The 22,289-nt window shown below is 44.1% G+C and overlaps 1 protein-coding gene across 1 annotated transcript in view; it reads left to right on the top strand.

Annotated features, from left to right (window-relative positions):
• The first annotated feature begins 11,940 nt into the window (after positions 1 to 11,940).
• Positions 11,941 to 22,289, top strand: part of man1a1 (mannosidase, alpha, class 1A, member 1) — a 92,977-nt gene continuing 82,628 nt past the window's right edge. Inside the window, exon 1 of the mRNA XM_037448978.2 lies at positions 11,941 to 12,680. Within this exon, the coding sequence (XP_037304875.1) occupies positions 12,180 to 12,680 (501 nt within the window). The 5' untranslated portion in view covers positions 11,941 to 12,179. The remainder of the gene's footprint in view (positions 12,681 to 22,289) is intronic.

Here is a 22,289-nt window from a genome sequence, read left to right as displayed (position 1 = left end):
TTTTAATCATTATCCAATGTGACCTTTAACTTATAGATTTTTGTATAAGCTCTCCTAAACAGACAAGCATTTCACATTCGATCATTTTCTTTCATTTAAAAAATATTGATTTCCCCAAATCAAAATGTACATCTACGTTGATTCTTACACTATCAGGATTTATAAGGCATGTGAAATGTCTTATTTGGGTAGATTAGCTTAATCGTTCTTTAGCTTTTAATGCCATGATTATTATGCCAGTGTGTGCATGACGAAACAAAAAGCAGCCTTCAAGAAACAGAAACAATTCTCCCACTTCCGAGTCAAAAAATCCAGTGTCAAAGAAAGGAGGAGACTTCAAAGAGTCAGATCTACTTTAGTTTGATGCATTATTAAAAATGTTTTCACAATTCAGTCCATTCAGTACAACAGCTTGCAGCACAGTAGATACTTGGGGGAAACACTGTATTTTTTCTCTTTTTTTTTTAAAAATGCGCACGTCTCTATTCCAGCTAATCTTCATTCATATACAGCTCCACCTCCTTTGAGCCTAAAGGTCAAACATACGGCCAACTCTTCAGCTGAACTGAGATGTTGGTGTTTCTGGTTAACCATTCAGAGATGGTGCAGCTTCCAAAGCTGCCTGACAACCACCCGATGTTACACACATTGTATTTGAAACTACTGTATTCTCTGACAGTCGGTGTGCAGAACTGTACAGAATTCGTATGTCGCGCTGCACAACGTTCACGCAGGCGTCTAATTAAGACACCTTTTGTCAATCCGACGGAGCAGCTGTCGGCGGGGAGACGGGAGATGCATCAGCTTTATTCAGCACCTTAATCCTAACACGACACCCATCACTTGCACCCGGTGCAGTTAGCTCAATGCAGCAATGAGCAGCCAAGTGTGCCGAGCCCGGGCCTCACATCACTGTAGCTGCTATGAATTGAATGATTGATGATCTGGTCCTCCGGGCTGAGTGGCTGGGTGACAGCGTCTGTGGGATACTTCATGTACAATAGTGATGAGGATGCCAAACGACAAGCCACACTGTGGGTGTGAAATCATCCTACTAAGTATGATGAAAACTCTGCACACTGCCTAGTGTGCGGATGTTGTGTGCTAGACAAATGCCTGGGTGTATACTACATTATGAGCCACGAGCTTACTCACAAAGGCAATTGCCCCACAGTGCATTGTGCCTCGGACCTCTTGGACCACGCAAAGTCATTGTGACTGCCATTTTAAGGCCTTGAGTTTGGCACGTTGCCCATCGGCATGTTGGTTTTTGGCCTTGCCCTTAACTTTGGCCTTGCAAGCAGTGAGTGACTTGAGAGGGTGGAGTTAAGTACAACCGTACGCTGAATCCAGACAGGATATTGTTATGTTGGCAACCAGTCAATCACAAGGTAGCCACCAGAGGTGGGACAAAGTCATTGTTATGCAAGTCACAAGTAAGTCTCAAGTCGTTGCCCTCGAGTCCCGAGTCAAGTCGAGTCAAAGATGAGGTAAGTCCCAAGTCGAGTCAAAAGTCAAAGCCAACAAGTCTCAAGTTGAGTCCAAAGTCTTACCATTTTAGTTTCGAGTCATTTCAAGTCCTCTTATTATAGTGGGGACGGGGAACCCTGGGTGATGGTGCGCTGCCTCACAGACCTAGACTACGAAGGGAAGGGTAATGGTGGATCGACTGGGACTGTGTTATAGTACTTTAAAACGGACGTTGACATAATGTTGGCGAGGATTTCCATCGGAGTCTGAATCCGGGTTCAAAAATCCCGATTTTTGTAAGCATGAACGAGCTGTCTCGTTGATACGGTCAAATGGACTGCAGTGATTGGATGTTGTTCAGGCAGCGCGCGCTCTCTGCATACAGGTGGCGCACATTTTTATGACAGATGCAGATAAACAGAGCGGCGCGGTGGTGTGAAAATGTTTTCCCCCAGTTTTCATGGGAAGTAGCAAGTCTTCTCGAGTCAAAAGGCTCGAGTCCAAGTGAAGTCACGAGTCATCGATGTTAAAGTCCAAGTCGAGTTGCAAGTCTTTGTACGTTTTGTCGAGTCGAGTCTGAAGTCATCAAATTCATGACTCGAGTCTGACTCGAGTCCAAGTCACATGACTCGAGTCCACACCTCTGGTAGCCACTGCCCCAAAGAACACATTATCCTCACCCTCTAAATGGGACCATCATTTGCTCAATGTGGAATTGACTTGAAACTAGCGACTGGGACTGGAACTCATGTTTACAATATTTTTCTGAGTTAATGAACGAAGTGAGAATTTGGGTGATTTTCTCCAGAGGAGCAGCTCCCTGGTGGCCATTACAGAGAATGCGGTTCAAAGACACTTCCACATTGGCTTTTCTTTTTAGACCCAGAGGGGGCTGCCTGCATGAGACTGACCACCTGTCTTTTGAGAATATGAGCCAGTCTTAATGCATTTAATGTTTCCTGGCTACCTGGAAGCTCTTTTAATTCATTTAGAAAGTTGAGGTTTAGTTCAAGATAGTGTACTCTTTTGTTTTGTGTTTTTTTGCTGTGAAAAAAAGATCCATTTAATACCATTTTGAAAATGATACATGACCATGGGACATCAATTTGGAATTAATGATCTAGTTGAACTTGGGTGCATACTCAAGGAATTTTTTGTTCTAACATTTTACATGCAACACAACCTTTTAATACAATATAAATAATTCAGCCACAATGCATAATTGAATGCATGCTTTGTTTTAAATAGAGTGCAGTGTGAGCCCACGGGCATCGAGCAGCCTTAACTGACTTTACATTCAAACCTGAACTACCCAGGAATACATGCAAACACATAAATATTATAGAATGCCTGTGGGAAACATTACAATTTGAATGCACACACATAAACATAATTGCACAATAATCTGTAGGCGTGTGCGGCCACTTGAAAAAAAAAAATTCTAACCGTGTGTCCGTGCAGGCCTGCAGCCTAAAAAATTAGCAAATTCAATGGCTTAGTGATCTTGGGAACTACAAAATTAGCAATGATGTTGCAGCTCGGGAGAAGATGGGGTCTTTACATTTTTATATTAAATATTCGATTTGCAATGTAGTGAAGTGAACACCAAAAAGCAACAGTGTTCTGACAGCTTAAATTTGACCGATGGCACTGCAGCATTATTTTCTTCCTCCCTGTAGGTGATCATCGATTGAAATGGAAATTTAAAAAAAACATCCACAACACTGGAAATGCCTGTAAAACCCACCGCAGTCAGCGTTTGAAATTTGTAGTGATTAAACAGAACAATGGCTTCCTGATTTGCAACAGGAGACAGTAGCAGCCACCCCTGTCTGGTTGGCGACCTCCAGGTGCTGGGCATGTTTGACCTGCTGTAGCTCGTATAACTGGCTGCTTAACATCGCCTCTGTGTGTTGGATCAATACTCCACAAAGTTACATTCCCAGACGACTCAACTCACAAACAGCAGTCTCCTGGATGAGAAAGAGCCCCTTTGCCAAGATATACGATCAGCGGCAGCAGAAGAAACTGCTAGTCAGCTTGATCCCTTTGGTCTCCACGGAAGCCGAACACATTGTCCGCTCATGTTTTTTTGTTTTTTTTTCTCTCACTCCCCTGTCCTAAATAACTGTTAAGACTGGCTGCTTAAAGGATGAGTAGATAATTTACTCTATTGAACAAATCATAATGGTTCCCGGAAAAAGGAACAAATCAGCCACAAATCCCCTCCTTGGTTTGGTTTAAATGGGATTGGCACGCGCTCCTCCCCTGAACTACCTCCCTGTCACTTACAACCCTGGCTCCGAGCTGTGATGCGTGAGGCGGTAATGCGAGGTGATGCTTGCGTCGTTAGTCGCCAGCGTGTGTGCCTGCTAATCGCCCAATAATTGGATGTGATGGCGGAAACGTAGGCCGGGATGATGAATTGCCGGCTGCGGCGGCAGGCAGGCAGGGCTGCGCGGTTGGAGACGGACGCCCCAGGGTAGCTTTGCAGGCCGCAGAGGGAAGCTCCCTAATCTACTCTCTGTGGGAAGTGGCAGTCACACTGGTTCAGTGACTGAGGGGGGGGGGAGATTCTCCTTTGTTCTTATGTTGTCACATGCACTTCATTGGCAGCACCCCCCCCGCCTGTACGTAGAGGTGTTGTCCCACAGAGTGAAGCTCTATGAAACCGAGGAGAGCGACACCTCCACGTAACGCAGGCAATTTATTCCAACTGAATCTTACAGACTTCCTTATCAGGCTCTTCCTTTCCAGTGGAGGGAAAGAGAGGGTTGGAAAGCGAAGAATCTCCCCAAGGAAAAGTTAGGTCACTTATACATAGAATTTGCCTTAGAGCTGCTCGCTTATGAAAGAACCCAATTTTCCGGCTTGAACCGCACACGCTGAATATGGAACATGGCTCTCGTGCTGCCATTCATTGGAGGAACTTTTCTGGTCAGAGTGAATTGTTGTAGTGACAAATCAAAACTGGAGCGTCCGTTTCCTGTGAAGAAATGCTTCTCTGTGCTGAGAACAAACAGGTACAGCGTTGGAAAGAGGAACCTCTATGATACAAACATTTAATTGAGGAAGGTTGGAGTATAAGTGAACAAAGAGAACAATATTAATCTTGGTTGGAGTTTAGTTGAACTACATGATAAGAACAGATGTGAGGTGGAAGTAAAGACAAACTAAGATTGATGAAACACCATGAAACCATGAAACCAATAAGAAGAAAATACAAAATATAGAAAAGTAATGAGGTTTATGGTCAGCCAACCCTACTAAAATTGGTTATGAAAACAAAACCTCTTCAGAATTAATATGTGTAAGTGCATTCAGCAGCAGCTGTGCAGACAGATCACACTTTAAGGCAAAAAAAAAGCAACAAACGCCCAATATAATACTGCAACAAAATGAGAGTTGAGTTCATCAGATGCTCAGATTATAAGAAAAACCAGTGAGGTGACTTCTGTACATACCTCTACAGCGCAAATAGTTGTTTGCTTCTATTTCTGTGATGTTCTATCTCATATATATATTTAAGTTAAGGAGTCACACTCCAAGTCCACTGAGCTGGGAACTCAGCAGGCTGTAACAAAACAATGTTGTGTGTAGTGTTTTATATATACACATGCACTGTGTACATGCACTGCACTGATCTGCCTCTGTCGGCGTCAGATCAGTACAATGGGTACCTTTTCCTTTTCTTTTCATTCTGTTGGAACAAAACTAAATGAACATGAATTTTTAATACATTTTATTCATTTCAGACATTTTCATGACACACGGCCGAAATTAAATTACTGTTTGATTCGCGCCATTGCAGAAAAGGCATCATCCTGCCTCTCTTGGGGCTTCCACTGTGAATGTGTACCCCTGTTTCAGATGTGCTGGCTCGCTGGCATGGCCTTCGAAATGTACAATCATTAGCCTCGGGACAAGAGTTGCAATAGACTACATTTAACAAATGACAGGAGAGGAGATATCCCCGAAGCCCAGGCAGACCCCCGGTGTTCCACCACACTGCTGCTTTCTCACCTCTCCCCCTGCAGGGACACCGCTTCTAAACCTGCACTTCCTGCACCCTGGAGGACGTTTGCGAGCTAATGATTGGGACATAGAGATGCTCTGTTTTCGAAGAAAACACAAAAATGTATTTGAATTTATCCATTTATTGAAACACGATGGAAATACAGTTAGAATTGCAGCTGGTGGTTCCACTTAATGAGCCAACTAAGACAAAACAGGGAGCACCATGCAGCAGTGTGTTCTGTAACGGCGTTGGTTTGGAAAGGATCTGTGAGGAGGAAGTCCTGTTTAAAAGGACCCCCTTTGAGGGGACAGAAGGCTGTGATTGGTGCGTGGCCGACGGGAGGCCGTGACTCAATCACGCTGGCTGTCAGCTGGTCACAGCTGGGGGGCATGTGACTTCCGCGTGCTGCATTAACTCACGTGACACTTCATCAATATTTCACTTCAAAGTTGTTGTTTTTTTTTTTAAAGAAAAGGAAGTTGTTCATGGCTGAAGACGGTCGTGTTCTATCGCGGAAGGATTTGGTCAGCCGATATGAATCTTCCTTAAAACCGCCCCCCAATCTCCCATGTCAAGACCAAGCATTAGTATAGACATGTGGTCTTTTCAAGGAAATGTCGAATCAGATATGAAACCCGGCAGAATCCTGACACCAAGCTAAACCGCATCGCACCGGTCGGCGATACGCGCTCCGTCCGGATTCAGAGGGGAGATTCTGGCTGGAGCTTTCCACGGCTCAACCAGGATTAGAGAGACAGGTCCTATCATCCAGCTACAAAGACGTGTGTATGACTGGGCTTTGATCGATACGAGGCTGAGAAGGCGTGATACAGATATCGCAGATGGGACACTGCCGATGGCGAACGTTCTGTGCATTCTACATGCGCTGAAATACACATTTGATATTAACAATGGATCCGATGACCGTGAGTCATGTGAAAGATGTCGTTCCCACTGTGAGAATCATCACGCGACTGATGGTATTCACTTCCTCCTCCTTGCTGTGGTTTTCACAGTGAAAAGGCTTTGGTAGACAGACTACACGCCCTCTAACAACACAGACAAAGCTATAGCCACCACGCGGTGAGCATGGTGAGACCCGACCAGAGTGATAAACTTCACCAGCTCACTAAAAAACGTTGCCTCAACTCAATGGGGATGTGGATATTTGCTGGAGGAGGAAATAAGCAGCTGTTGATGATAAGTCAATGTCAAGTGGTTCAGAAAATCAATTCTGGCAGATTTAACGGCTTGATCAAATGTGCAGAGAATATAAAATGGCGTGAAAATGGTTTGTTTTGTGCTTATTTCCATCAATTCACTTCACTAAAATGCATTTCATTGTAAATGTTCCCAAACAGTTTTTTTCTGTTGTTTTTTTTACAGCTTGGTACTGTAGGTGGTTGAAAGAAATCAAGGAAGCGACATCGTTTTTAAGCAGCAGAATAGTTCACTTTATTTCTGAAGAGAAAAACAGGAGGGAAAAAAACACATAATGGGAACGGAAATACAAGAGCACTTAGAGTTCATGAGCATTACTGCATGTTCCTTTCTGATTCTTGAGTGTACTTAAAATGCAAATCACCACACCAAAGCTTTCTCTTCCATCCCTGTAGGAGAACAAATATTGTTTCTGTATTTCTTGTTCTTCCTTGGACATGAAGTCAGGATGCTTATGTTGATATGATCAGGTTCTGTGATTTACAGAGTTCACAGCGGCCGTAGTGTGGCCCCAGCAATCAACATAGAAAGTGTGTCATCTTATTTATTTATTTTTTCTCTGAACCCTCTTGAAGAAAAGACAAAGTGTGAAGATGCAGAAGCCCTCGGGTGGAAATGTATGCTCCTATACGAGGCCCTATTAAACGTCCTATAATACTGGCCCCTTGTTATTTTCTTCCTGTAATGGGGCCCCTTCTTCCAGCCTCCTGCAAATTAGAATATTTCTTTCGTGCTCTTTTTAAAGAATTTCAAAATAATTTGATTCCTGTCAGGAACGAGGGGAATAGATTGCAGGGGAGCAGCTACAAGTCTCAACCCAATTAGTGACCTCGTTCACTGAGCACATCTCCCCTCCCTCCCCCGTCCTCCTCCTCCACTCCTCATCACACTTTCTATTCACTCCCATCCTTCGTACACCCCCCCCCCCCGCTGCACTCTTATCCCACTCCTTTCTTCACTGCCGGACTTTCTATTCTCCCACTCCTCTCCTTTCTCTTGTTTCGCTCCTTTTTCTCTCCCTGCACACATAAGTCCATTTTGCCCCGGGGATGAGACGACGGTGGTTAAATCAGATAGGGGCGAGGTTATATTTGGACTGTGGCGAGAGAGGGAGAGGGGCATCAAACAGCTGGGTGATGACTACATGGCCTATTTTACATCAGCAAATTGGCTGAAAGTGGATTCCCAGGGCGCATTGAGCCGACAATATTAGCAATATTAGTTTAACAAATATCCCGTACTCATAAGGAGATGGCTCTCTAATTACCATTTGCACACATGGATAATAATAACAGTGAAGTGCGATGATGAGATTATGGAAAAGAAGTTGAGATTGATCTGTGACCTTCAGCCAGAATTTTCAATATAAACCGAAAACATTCAGTCATGAATTCCTTATTTTACAGGAGCAAAACTCATTACACCCATCAACGGACACTGCTTGCTATCATTTACACGACAGCTCATCAATCAACTCACAAAATGGAGCTCTGTTTGAGTCAACTACCCAAATAATCACGTATTTTAATTTTGCACCGCTGTTGGTGCAGGGCACACACGGTTTTGTGAAGTGCTCAGCCGGAGACCTTTTCTCTGGACTGAGACCAGATATCCGGTGTGTGCACCAAAGCCTGCCTCGCTGAGGAGTTAGTCAGCATCGGCAGACAATGAAGTAAAAGATCCCAAAGGTCCTAAGAGGGGAAGGCGTGTTCAAATACTGCGGCTATGTGCAACCCCTCAATAAATGAAACAAATGTGTGTGATGCGAGTTCACAGAGAATAAGCGTCACGCAAGAATGCCAAAATTGTTGAAACGATTCCTCGACTATGTGTAATTTGTTGTGCCCTGTACTGTTACAAGTGGTAAGTTCCCTCCATAGACGACATCACCACTGCTGCTTTGGAGTTTTTTCAGCTGTTTTTCCTTCTTGTGATCTACAACACAGGTTCTAACCAGCGGGTTTCAGAGTAATCTCGGAGCCAGCGCGGCGTCTTTCCGCCGCCGCCGTCCTGCACCAACATCTCATCGATCAATCGCAGGAGGGAGAAGTGAGGAGGCAGGCGGACGCATTGTCTGCTACCGCAGAGCCGAATTCATTGCAGCTTGATAAGAATGACATCTTGTTGCTGTACCGCTTTGAAGGCCCCGTGTGTTTATCTGCTTTCGACCAACGAACCCAGCGTAGCTTATAAATTTAAGATCAACCATGCATTATTTATACACAGGGGTTCTCAGTTTCAGAGGCGTTACATTAGTATGGATGATGACTGATACATACCTGGCACTACCGACACCGAGAGTGGTGTATCAGCCTTCGGGGGTGGTCACGCTGTCATTGTGGTTTATGAGGACGAAAGAAGAGTCCGGTTTCTAAATTGCTGCTGTGGGAGAGATTTATTCGGCACGTTGGTGGACGAGTAAAACCCCAAATACAGCTTTTCCTTTCTGAATTAACTTAAGATCTGATAGCGCAGGAGGATACAAAGGGGATTTCTTTCTTTCCTTTGAATGAGCCTTGAAGGTGGGTTTACCCTCCGCTCCCTCTCCACAGGTTTTACCTGCATCACCACAAAGGACTATTTGTTCTTCCACACCAAGAACAATGTGACCCCACCGGGGACAATGTTGCTTCTCTCTTGGGTTCTCTCTGCAAAGCCAACTTTGACTAAATGACGCTGGAAAAAACGGCGGTTGTCAAAAACTGTTGCTGCAGGAGACCCATAGTTTAATATCGGAATGCCACACATTTCATCCCAGATTTAATTTTCCTGCCTGAATCGAAGAGTGAGAAAGTTATCACACCAATGCGTGTCATTACTTAGACCTGTTGTCATCCGGGAATTACAATTTCAATATGGCTCCCTGCATCTGTCATCCCCAGATTAGACCTTCCATCACCGCTTCTCTCCTGCAGCAGGTGAAGTATAGGTGAAGTACATCACATGACTAACAAAGCTTTCGGTCGGAATTGTTTTTTCTGTCCGTCACGTCTGCGATTTGAACGGACCTGGCAGCTATTCGCATTAACTGAATGGTCAGAGATGTATGTTGTTCTGTAAATGTTTGAGAAAATGCTCAACAGCCAACAAACTAAGTTTGCACATTCAGATCACGGCGACAAGATGATTTATTCAGTTTGAAGACAGGGGCAAGCACTCATCAGTAACTGTAATAGCACAGAACAAGTGATTTGTCCCCCCCCCCCCTTCTCTCTCCCTGATAAAACTCTAGTATTAGTGAACTAATTCAAACCTCTATTTAGGTAAAAAGTGCATGTCTCATGCGTATAACTTACCGTTATTAGTTACCAACGGAGACAATCAAAATGATTGCCATTTATCTCTGACGGTCGCACACAAGCTAACAAAGATCGCGGATCTCATCAGTAAGGCTACGTGTGCATTCACACAGGTGGGCATATGCATTGGCTTTGGTTTTTATGTCCATTTGTTAAGCCCATGAATAATAATAAACGGAGATGAGAGGAGATTTTTCACGGTAGTCAACTGTGTATTGTGAGGAGAGCAGCTGGCTACACCTCTGCATCAGAAAGGCCAAGGTTTTTTCCTTTAGAATTGAAGAGGTAAGCAATTCATTCGACACACAGTACACGAGTCATGAAGACGTGGGGGTGAAAAGGATCATTCTGGTGCATCGCTCACGCTTTTTAGATATTATTCAAAGTTAAGTCCTTGGGTGAAGCCACCCGCTTTGATTCTTTCATGTGACCAGACACATGACGTGGTCAGAAGGTAAGCCGACGAGGAATGTTGGGGGTAAAGCCACAGTTAACCGTCCCTCCTCGCTCATGATATTTTACTTAGTGTCTACAAATGCTCATGAAAAGACTGAAATCAACAACGTGTTATTATCCAAGCATTATTATGTTTCTACGTATTTTCCTGCTAGTCAATGGATTTCCAACCAAAGCCTATAATTTTCTTAAAGGTATAATTAAAAAAAAAAAATCTGTGGTTATTACCTTCTCGTCACTCAAACAGGAGTTAATAGTGGGAGTTAATAGTGTATTTGTTGGGGGCTATTTTGATGTGGATGTGATTTGCTAAAAATCCAGTCTTAAAGTAGTTCTATTTGTGATAGAGTGAAATAAACTACAATGCCCAATAACATGTATTGGCAGGAAGTTAGGTACAAATATCAATGGTCGTAGTGAAGGAATCAAAAGCATTGACCCCATCTTGACATTTGTGGGTTTTTGCACTCTGGCTGGAGAATGAGGTCAGACATTCATGCTCCCCAGAGAATGATTTTCCGTGACTTCCCATCAAAAGCCATCAACGGATCAAAATTTTAAATGGTTCAATTTTTTGGTTTAAGGCCTGCAAAATAACCTTTCCAGCAGTTGCAAAGCTTTACTTTGAATTATGCCGTGATGGAAGTATTCAACTAAATTACTGAGGGAAACGTAAAAATACTCCATTAGAAATAAAATAAAAGTAAAGTAAAATGTCCTGCTTTCGAATTCCTCTTAAGTAAAAGTACTATCTTCAAAGTACTATTAATGTGGAGCTGCTAATGTCGGTCTATTACTTTTATATTATTGGATGTTATTTATGTGCACTGGGAAGCAGTGCAATGTCAATTTCAGGGTCAGTCATAAAAATATATTATGCCTGTTATTTGTTTATAAGATCTTTATTCAAAAAGTAGTAACTATAGCTTCGATAAATGCAGTGAAAATAATAATATACTTGCATGAAATAGAAAAACTATTAAGTAATAAACACTGTTAAGTCAAAGTACTTTAAAACTGTGGCCTATTTAAGTATAGCAGTTATAATGCAGTAGTAGTCCTATTTTTCTCCACAACTGGCTTTCAGGGACAATTTGCCACCGCAGGCATGTTATAATGATATATCAAGATAGCGAACATGGTAAACATTATTCCTGCTTAGCCTCATCATGCTTACAGAATCGCTCGACTCATTTAGATTTTGCACATGGATGCATCAATGGGATAATAAGCAAGGTCACTTCATTGTTGGTTGTAGAGTAAAACAAATCTTTAAAAAGTATAAGTTATCCAGACTCAGATATGTTATTCCTTCTCGCTGAACCCTTGGTGCAACAGGAAGCTGTTATGGCTGCTGTCTCAGGCTTTTATACCCAGCCGTCGGGAGGCCACGCCCCCCAGGCTTTCCACCACTCACAGGGCAGAAAGTGATTAGCTCATCGCGACTGTCAGTCACGCCTATCTGCCGTTGCTTCCTGTGTGAGCCGGGAGGAATCGGTGTGTCGGGTCTCCGGTATGGGCAGGCGTCTCAGTCCTCAACTTTTAACCGGAGATTTTTTTTTTTACCACAGTTACGCTACATTTGCCACTGTTTATACGACCTGAGAATGGATTTCTGAATGGAATAACCGGGAAGTGAGTCCGCAGTGAGCGCATTCGACCGTTTGAATTCATTTTCTTTTTTGTTGTTCGAGTTGTTGAAAGAAGAGGGGAAAATGCCAGTTGCAACTCTTCTGCCTTTCACCGCGACCCCGAATAGGAAGTCTGCCAGCCCGACCTCCTTCAGGTTGACAGAGAAATTCATACTGTTACTAGTGTTTAGCGCTTTTATAACCCTATGTTTCGGGGCCATCTTCTTCCTACCTGACTCGTCCAAGCTGCTTAGCGGAGTTTTCTTTCATGCCTCCACGGTGGAGACCAACACCCGCACCGGTCCGGACAGCAGCGACCAAGCTTCGGCTGGAAACGACGAGAGGGTCCTGGCCAAAATCCGAAAAGACCACGAAAAAGCCCTGTTAGAGGCTAAGGATACTTTGCAGAAACGTCCCGAAGTGATACAAAAAGACATTTTAAATGATAAGGAGAAAGTTGCAAAGGAGAACGCGGGTCAAGGTGGGAACGATTTACCTTTCGTCGAGTATCACCGCCCGCCCGGGGCGACCGGACACGAGCCCCAGGACCCCGAGACCAAGGAGAGACGGGCCAAGATCAAAGAGGTAAGGATCGACTGAGCTCCGAGCGAAAGCGTCCCACCAAACTCCACCCAAAAAACCGTCATTTAAAAAAAAAGGAATGTCCTCGTACTCAAGGCAGTTAATCAGCATGTCAAAACGTGACTGGACATATAAAACGAGCGTCCATATTCCGTTCACAATTCGGCGCCTATATGACCCATCAACAAACAAAAAAAACAACGTAGATGAAATTTGAACTTTCGCATAATGTTTGCTCTCCGCCAATGAGTGCACACCAAGTATACAACTTGTGCTGTCACCGCAGCGGATCGCTTACAGCGGCCGAAATGTGCGCAGCCTCTGGCGGTGTTCACGATCTCGTAACACGCTGTCATGTCCACCTACACCTGACAACCCGGCTTTTTGCGGCTCTTTCAAACGGCGGGGAGGTTTTTTTGCTTTCCACGAAATAAAACCGTAGTCCGTTTCTGTGGAAAATGGTACGAGTGCGTGCGCGGTCCCGCCGCCCCGTTCCCCCCCGCGCTGATGTACCTGTCTTTCTAGTCCCCGGTGTCGGGACATTACGGGCGCTGGTCCGATCAGTCGCGATCCTTCACGTGGAAGACGCGACACATCTTTTAGCTCCCTTTTCTAAAGCTGCTCCCAGATGTTCATGCATGACCTGAGTTCAAACTGAACTCCACAGTTGGTTACCTGAAAATAGAGGAATTGAATAGAAGACAATTCATGCTCCTTTTGTAACCCTAAACTATGATTCAGATGTTCAATATAGTCACTAAATGTCATAATTCAAACTCATATCTATTCACAAAGATCGTGTCACTGTGGCCCTGCAGGCCTTTTTTTAATCAATAGCTTGTGTGCTCCCTGATCTCCCATCATTCCACACCGGTGGAAGCAAAATGGAAGGCTTGTAGCCTGCAGTGGGGTGGAAAAAATCCAACCAACAGGTAGCATATCCTGCTTTATTGTGTTGCCTCACTGCACAGTGTGTGGGTGTGAGGAGCAAGCGAAAGTAAAGCTGGTGGTGGGGTCTCGGAAGTGGTTTCAGGCGGCTGCAGAGGATGTTCGGGTGGCGCCCGCTGAGTGATCGGTGGCGCGATCTAAAGATATCAAAATATCTTCACTGACGAGCCAAGACCAGAGAGAGCATTAAAGATCTCAAGTGTCATTTGAAGAGGGGGGAGAAAGAAGAAGAAAAAAAAGAGTTTTTCCCTCAGGCGCTTTTGGAGATTAGTTCCCGTAGATCTGCTCAGTGAGGTGATTTCCATTTACTCATTCAGGTGGTTAAGTGCTAGACTCACGCAGAGGACCATTGAGGGAGTGAGCGGATAAAGGGTTGGTGTCCTGAATGAGCACGCACAGCTCCTGTCAGACATCCAGGCGGCAGGGTTTTCGCCCTTTTCAATGTAAATCATTAGCAAATGAGATAACTACCGGTGAGTATGGCCCAGAGCTGATAGAACTTCCCTGAACAGCCTCCATTGTGTCTGTGCTGAATACTGAAAAAATGAATTACATGATAGATTGTATAGATATATTGCTCTGGTGTCCCTCTGGCTCCAAACGCTCCCCGAGACCTCCCCCTGTGTTTTGGTCTCAAAGAGTTTGAAAGGACCATACGGTGACATCACTTGCCACTGAAAGGTCACTTTGTGACCCAGGCAGTATTACAGACATCGTGTCAGCGAGAGAGTTCGTACCAAAGCATACGTTACAGCGTGCATGCTCCTGACAACAGGCTCCGTCACAAATCCAATTTGTGGGTCTTCTTAGTGGCATTTGTGTGACAAACAAACAAATGCAGGTACGAGGAATCAAGTTTTAAAGATTTAAATAATCTTTGTTCTGAGTCCTTAAGGATGTTAATACCATTATTTTAAGTTTAATAAAATGGCATTATTGTTGTTTTAATCTAACCTATGTTAAAACAAATCCCATATTTATTTCATCCCAGCTCCCTGTTATATGGTTTGAAGTTCAAATGGGAACTTTGGCCGGAAGGAAAAGTTAACACAACATCATCGCCATTAGAAACACTGTTTTGAAGAGTTCTTGTTTTGTCAAGGCAGCAGTCTGTGTTTATGAGGTACAGTGGAAACATAGATTGCCTCGCTCTGGGCTGTTTTTATTTTAACGGCCAAATATTAAATTAATAAAAATGTAAAAAAAAAAAGATAGGACTACTTCTGGAGCCAAAGGCATTAGTTGGATATTTCCACAAGTTGCACTAATGCTGCTTTTTGAAATATTAGTATTTCCAGCATCATCTCTGATACATTCAGACCAATACGTGTTGATATCTGGCCAAAACCGGCTGAGGTATCTGGTGACAATGAGGCCTGGCTATTCAGTATAATTATACTATATACAGTACATATGTGGGTTTCGATGAATCCCCAACATACCGTGTTGTTGGATATCACTCCACCCTTCACATTTCGAAGGTATGCCTGATCTTGCGCGACTGTCGGTGAGTGGGGAGCACAGTGGCCCTCCAATCAGAGGGTTGGCGGTTTCGATCCCAGACCCAGACCCGGCTAACCTGCATGTCAACCCTCGAAAAAGGCACTTTACCCCAACATAGCTCCTGTAGGTGTGACTACAGTGTGTGAATGATAGTTACTGATGGGCAGGTGGCACTGTTTATGCTAGCTAAATATACCTATTTCTAGCATTATTCACACTCTTTTCAAATCCCTTCACCAAAGCGCAGCCACTCAAACGCGCTCCTACATGATCTCCCTGGACCCCGGCTGGTCCGGTGTTATTTAGTGGAAGCTTCCGTGGCTTTTTTACTCCACCTCGCCACCTTCTGACCCAGTTATCCAGAGATCAGCCCGACGCATTGCGCCTGTGGTGAGCACGGGGGCGCTCCGTAAAGGACGGACTAACGACTTGTTGTGGGCGACCGCCACAATCCCTCAATCAGCCCAATATGTTGGTCTGCTTCAAATCAAAGGCCCTCTGGAGAGCAGCCCGGCTCTCTGCCGGGGTAATAATGAAAACCCCTCGGCCGGCGAACAAGGAAAATCAAGGGCGATGGGGTCGGTCGATGGTGGGCTCTAGAACACCTGCATTATTTGACACAGTAAAGTACTTTATCCTCCGCTAGTAACATGTTTCTCACCAGCTTGAAATAGATTGCATCTGAGGATGGCCACCACCGTACCACCGCTGGAATATTATGATCCATCGAGCATGTATCCCCATAAGAGGCATCACCAAGTGAATCAGTGAAATGTGTGTTCTGTAACATATCTTTTACCAGTGGGCCAACAAGCCAGACACGGCCTGGCTGCATTAAAAAAGGCACGTCTTTTTCACATTTCCACCTAATTTGATAACTGGTGACTAAACTTCATTAAACCGACCCGTTCACAGAGAGATGAAAGGAACAAACAGAATTCACATGAGATAACAAGAAGGGAATGCAAGGAGAATTCAACCTTTTTAGTTGAATTATATGGTAAACACTGGGTTAGTTTTCTGTTTCCAGCAGGGATCAACGTGAGGTTCTCTTCTGTACGTGTCGTGTTCACACTTCCTGTGTAGCTGGTGCTCAGTGCAGGAGTTACAGACCGTTGATCACTCGAGACACAAAAAGGGAACTGACAAAGCCCTTTTGTCTTGGTCCTTTATCCTATGTTGTGTCTTGACACTGTCACAGAGTAGACCACTTACATTAGACTAAGTACACACGTTGCCTATCGTCATTTCCCTACACGCTACAAATTACTGCTCTATATATTGGGAAAACTAATTGCTATTGAATGCAGACTGCTTGACATTACAACATTCGCTGAGTTGTACTTGGCTCTCAGGCTTTCAAGTTACCTTGAATAAAAATGATTTCAAACATTTCCGGAGTTTAAGATTTCTAAAACCATTAGAACACACTAGAAGAAAAGAAATCATTCTCAATTCTAGTATTCAAGGCCCCAAGACTGTTCTATCTTCACTGGTTCTTATTCAAATCTAAAACCCCACAGGTAATCTATGACTCAGTGTGTAAAGGCCCTCAGCCTCCCTCAAGGACCCTTGAGGAAAGATGGATCTTTTCCTACCAACCACTGAAGCTCTCATCTTTGTGGCAGCATTCTTATAAAATATAATGAAAGACTAATTCATACAAACATACTCACCTTTTATGCAACCGCTGCTGTCCTGCCTGACTCACTATCCCTGTGTGTGTGTGTGTGTGTGTGTGTGTGTGTGTGTGTGTGTGTTGAAGTTCGTTACCTCTATAGTATGCAGTATGCAGAGATGCAAATCGTCATTTGACTGTGTAAGGACAGTGTGTGTGCAGTGTTTACTTTTTTAACTTTTCAGCAAACTAAAGCCCGTCAGCGACTCTTCTTACTCAAAATGCACAGACACACTTACAAAGAGGAATGCACACGCACACTGTTCACAGAGCTGTGGATTAGAGGCTGGATGTAAAGGTTTCATACTCAAATGTCAAAAAGCCAACGGTTGAGCAAAGATGAAACATCAATCTCCCACCCAACACACATCTCTTCATGCCTGTCATATCCTGCCCTTCTCTTCTTTTCGGTCTTATTTCTTTTTTTGCCCGCTCCCGATGTGGATGTTTTTCCCTCGTGGATGCTCGTCTGGGTGCGTCTCTGCAAGCGCCGCCAAAAAAGCCATTTTGCCGCTCCGCCAACCCTTCTGAGCCTAAAACAAATCTCTCTCTCTCTGTGTTTCTTTCTTGTGGTGACTTTGCAGCCTTTAAGTCCTATTTTGGTATCTTTGGAACTAATTTCCTCTGGTTTGGTCCCTCTTGTGTCTATTTGTGTGTATGTATGTGTGTGTGCGTCTTTTACTGCTCTCCCATTCTTTAATTGTCTAATAGCTATAACAGCGGTGACTGATGACCAGCCCGACTGCTCCTGTTCAGGTGTGTGTACATTAATGTAGTGGTGTGAGCATTAATGTGGGCAGAGGACCCCTCTCAGTCAGTGGAAGACCTCTTCATCTTACCCGGACTCTCTTCAGTTACTACTGTAATAAATCAATGTCCACCATCTTCCCCGTAAAGACAAAGCTCCCTGTACCTGTAGCCACAGGCCAGGGTGCTGACTAGAAGCATAATATGCAATAATGTCTATTATAATGGTGTAATAAAGTCCCAGTAAATATATAGTCCTAGTGGGTAGCCCATAAGGCTTTACATAGTTGAAATCCATACATCATTATGGATAGTTGCAGGGCGGCTCTTCATAAAGTCAGTAGGGATGGATTGGACCAGGGGTTGAGGTTCTTGCTTCTGCTTTGGGGAAACCACTCTTTCTGGATCATGTTTCCGAGTGGACCGGGACCAAAAGGCGGCCCCGCAGCGTCCCTCACAACCCAGCGCCTGAGATGGTGGAATATTAAGATGCATCCATCTAGGAGGCAGCGCTTTGTTGCCGTTACTGGATCGAAGCTCGCCAACTCCAATCCGCTCATGCGTAGTTATTGGGCATTGTTTTGGAAAAGCCACGGAACAAAATAAGTTGGATGGATGGTTATCGCCGTTTCCTCGTGTTTGTGCAGTTGTTCAAAGCATGAGCAGGCCTCAGAGCCTGGGTTGGAGACTGTTATGTTAAGACATTACATTTATGTAAGACACACATAACCACCTTCTCTTCATGAAGCCTTGATTCTTACACTTTTAATTGATTTAAAGGTGAATCAAAAAGTGACCAAAGGACACTGTATGTGAAACACAACTCTAAAGAAACATTTATTTGTCTCGCTGTGCTAGTATGAAATGGAAAGATCTTAACCTGTGTTCAAACCCACCTCGGTATATTACTTGTTGCATTATGAATGTCTAAGTCTTGGGAGGACGAGACCAAATTGCATTGTGCGTTTTAAGTATAAATATAAGCAATTGGAGGGCGTGTGTGTTGTGATGTGAGACGGTGCAATTTGAAATGCTGAAAATGGATCTTTTGTCCTGAAAGTGTGCTAAGGAAGTTAAATTGTTATAATCTGTTGCTGCTGTTTTGGCACTACTTTGTTTTGAATTGTAGTGCTACTGGGGGTCTGAAATGTGCCTTTAATAATCTGATGGGAGTAGGATTTTCGCGAAGCTAGATCCGGCATCATCATCATTAAGTCATTAAACGCAAAGCATGTCCTTTGTTAAAAATGCGTTTGTCCTTGTAGCTGCTATATGCGTTCATAAATCCATACGGTTTGTCTACTGCCTTAGATGCTCCGTCTAATACCTGGAATTACAGGAAAACGGCTGGCTCCAGCTTTGCTGTGTATTTTTGTTGAGTGAAATCATCGATTATTAGATTCATCCGTCAAATACATGAGTTTCTTTACTAAGGATTGTGTCAGCCCTACAATCAGCTAATACCTAAGTAGCTGGCTAAATAAATCATGAGTAGCTGGCTAAACAAATCTGCAATAACAAAAATCACCCAATAACCCGTCTGGTTCCCTCCTCGCACCATTTGAACCGCCTCCGGTGGACCAGACATGCACTTAAACCATCTCAAAGCAAGTCCTGATTAGAGAGCGATTGCCACCACCGCTAACCCAACATCACAAAATAGAAAATGAAATAGATTTTTAGGTAGGGCAATGGGATGTCTGGTAGTGCTTTGTGTGTTTCCTCACTCCCACCTCCTGCATGTACAGCCTGACATTTCCAGCTAAAGGGGAGCTTTAGAGCTCCGCTTTTCTGTTACCCAATCTTATCAATACACCACAGGCTCCGGCCTGCAGCAAGCTACCGACTTGTGTGTGTGTGTGTGTGTGTTCTCCTTCCTGCTGTGGGCAGCCGTCTATTGACAGATTCCAGTAGCTCTACTTTTTTTATTCAGTGCAGGAGGGCGATCCGAACTGTCCCTTTGTTGAGTTTCTCTTCCCCTTTCTCTTAGGCTACGTCTTTTTTTTCTCTTTCACTCGCCTACTCTCTGGCGTGGAAACCGTTTTGACTTAATTGAGCTATCTACACTTTTTACTGAGACACCTCCCTGTTTTGTGTATCCAATAAACTGTGTTGGTTTGCTGCCGTTTGCCGTTAATGAAAACTCCACCCTTTGTCCATCTGTTTCACATTAGTACCCTTCCAGCAGTTCGGAGGGCTCAAATGCTTTTCCATTTGCCACAAGGTTCTTATTGTAAAGCATCTGTGGGAAGTGTGTGCGAGCTGTTCTGGTGGATTGACCAATTTGTCATAATTTAAATATGCAGGAGCTGTGTTTGGATACAAAGACATAGACAACGCATATGCACAGCTTTTTGGATCATTAGCAGGTCTGGAGTGGGATTATTAGCATTCCTTATGATATGGACAGTGTTTAGCATACATATGCTGAGCATGCTCTCGGCATCATGGGACTGGGGGGGAACACACACACACACACACACACACACACACACACACACACACACACAGACGCGCAGGAAATCAATTGCCCTTAATGACCATGCCTGGTGAATTTGGATTAGCCAATGGGTTTTCTCTTATTTGTCTTGTGTTGCTCAGAACTAACGCGCTGCCAGCTCATTAGCATCTAGAGGTTATTGATTACTTCAAAACGCAAAAAGACATTGAAAGGCCAATATGCAGATCTTTAATCTTAATAAATTAGAATATCTCTTAATACCAACTCAGTTTTTGAATGATTCAAAACACTTTTTTTCGTCTACGGACCTTTTCTTTTGATATTCCTGCTTGAGTGATTAGAGAGGATCTTATGAAAGTATTATCCAGCTAAAACCCTAAGCCCGCCCACTCTCTAGCGGTCCAATCAAACGCAACTCACTGGCTTTAAATCCCTCTTGTAACTTTAGAGCGCTTCAAATAGTCCGGTTCATTGCAGGAGTTAAAGGGAGGAGGAGCGTCGGTATAACCCAGCCTGGTGTGAGACACACTTTGCTGGATAGGACGCCATGTGAAGAAACTGCACCTTTTTTATCCATGGCAGGCCGACTCATCATGTATCAGCGGCCGGCAACAAGTTGCAGCACAAACGCTTTCATATTTGTGCCAACCGGTCTCGACGTGAAGGAATTTGTTATTGTCTGTTCTCACACAGGCGCAGCGTTGCTGGATGTGCTTCACATAACCTTAGAGAGAAGTAGAATATGTTGCACACGGGGAGGAGGACGATTAGCCATGTACACGACCACTCTGTAAAGACAATAAAGCACATTTTTCATACGGGCTTGTGAATGTTAAAACAAGTAATGAACACAAATTACGTCTAAAAGAAATCTACTCTGATCTGTGCGGGAAGATGTTGTCTTCTGAAAGCAGTGTTCTTTTTGGGAAAATGTGTTGATTTGAAAATGTTCCCAAATGGCTGTTGGCTTTTCGTCCTGCTGGCATTACCCGAGACATGAGCCAACATTCGAGCCATTATGCACACATCTGGTGTTTGGGCTCATCTCGTATGGCCGGCCTATCAGATTTCCTTCTGCACGATTGTGTTACCAAATTCTCAGCTTTCCTGTTGACTCGGGGGTTAGCTTTGTGGCTGACCCACCCGTCTGCACTTGCAGAGGAACGTCTGTGATGCTCACGAAGAGCAAAACAGCCCGAGCAAAAGGCTAAGGACCTCAATTTGTCATTTCACATCCCGTGAACAAATTGCCAATGTATTCTTGGCAAATACAAACTTCTGTTTGGCACAAACAGGTTGGCTGCCTTGAGATGTTTGGGAAAACCCTTACAGGCTCGCAGACTGAAAGGGTTTTTTGTGAGCGAGCCTTGAAGCCCAGTGATGGAGACCGAGGCAAAAACAAGATTTTCAAATTTAACGTGTCCCAAGCACTTAATCCAATTCAGTCTAATACCCTGAATCATAGGCTGTCAATCACATAGTCCATGTCCATTTACTTTTCAATCTCCTGTTCTTTCCTTCTCTCCTTTTTCCCCATGAACGCTGGCATTTAAACACTACAAGTTCCAGCGCCCATCATATTCTATCCGCCAATGACCTGGAAATCTCCTTTTTAGGGTGTGAGTTTTAAGGGCCGTAAAGTACCGGCTGTCTATGTGTTTTATATCAATGTTTCTAATATAATCCATCTGAATAATGGTATTGCATTCAAATCTCCAGGCTGAATTGTTGTATGGCTGAGCTGTGCTAGCTGTGCTAACGGCGAACAGAGCCAAAGGTTGTGTACTGCTGCGCAGCGCCATACAGCGCCGTCGGTCAGAGTGCAGGGCACTGCGGTGTTCAGATGCACTGACGTGCACTTAAAGGTGGCCTGACTGTGGATTCGAAGCACGGAGAAGCTTGCATTGCAACTACATGCAAAGAGGAGGGAGAGGAGGGGGCTCTGGACACTATCCCTCCACTATATCTCCATGCAGCAATGAAGTGTTTCCTGTTCCGAAAGGGCCTTCTTAAGTGTATGTTCATAGTCACTCAACACGTGTGTTGAATAATACACAATAAAGGCTCTACCCATATATGGGACAACGCCACGGCCTGAGGAAAGGTCAACGTGCTTCAAAGTTCAAAGGCATTCGCTCCAGTGGCCTTTGCAGTTTTTCTTCAATTAGTGTTGGATTTGCTACGGTCACAGGTAATTACGCAATCAGCAAATGGGACTTCCCGCTGGAACCGCTCTGCAAGGGATGGAGAGCCGCATGGTCGCAGAACTCACGGG

This window comes from Pungitius pungitius, chromosome 20, assembly GCF_949316345.1.
Source record: "Pungitius pungitius chromosome 20, fPunPun2.1, whole genome shotgun sequence".
Lineage (NCBI taxonomy): Eukaryota > Metazoa > Chordata > Actinopteri > Perciformes > Gasterosteidae > Pungitius > Pungitius pungitius.
Note: the sequence above shows the minus strand (reverse complement) of the source record. Positions and strands in the feature narration are given on the sequence as shown.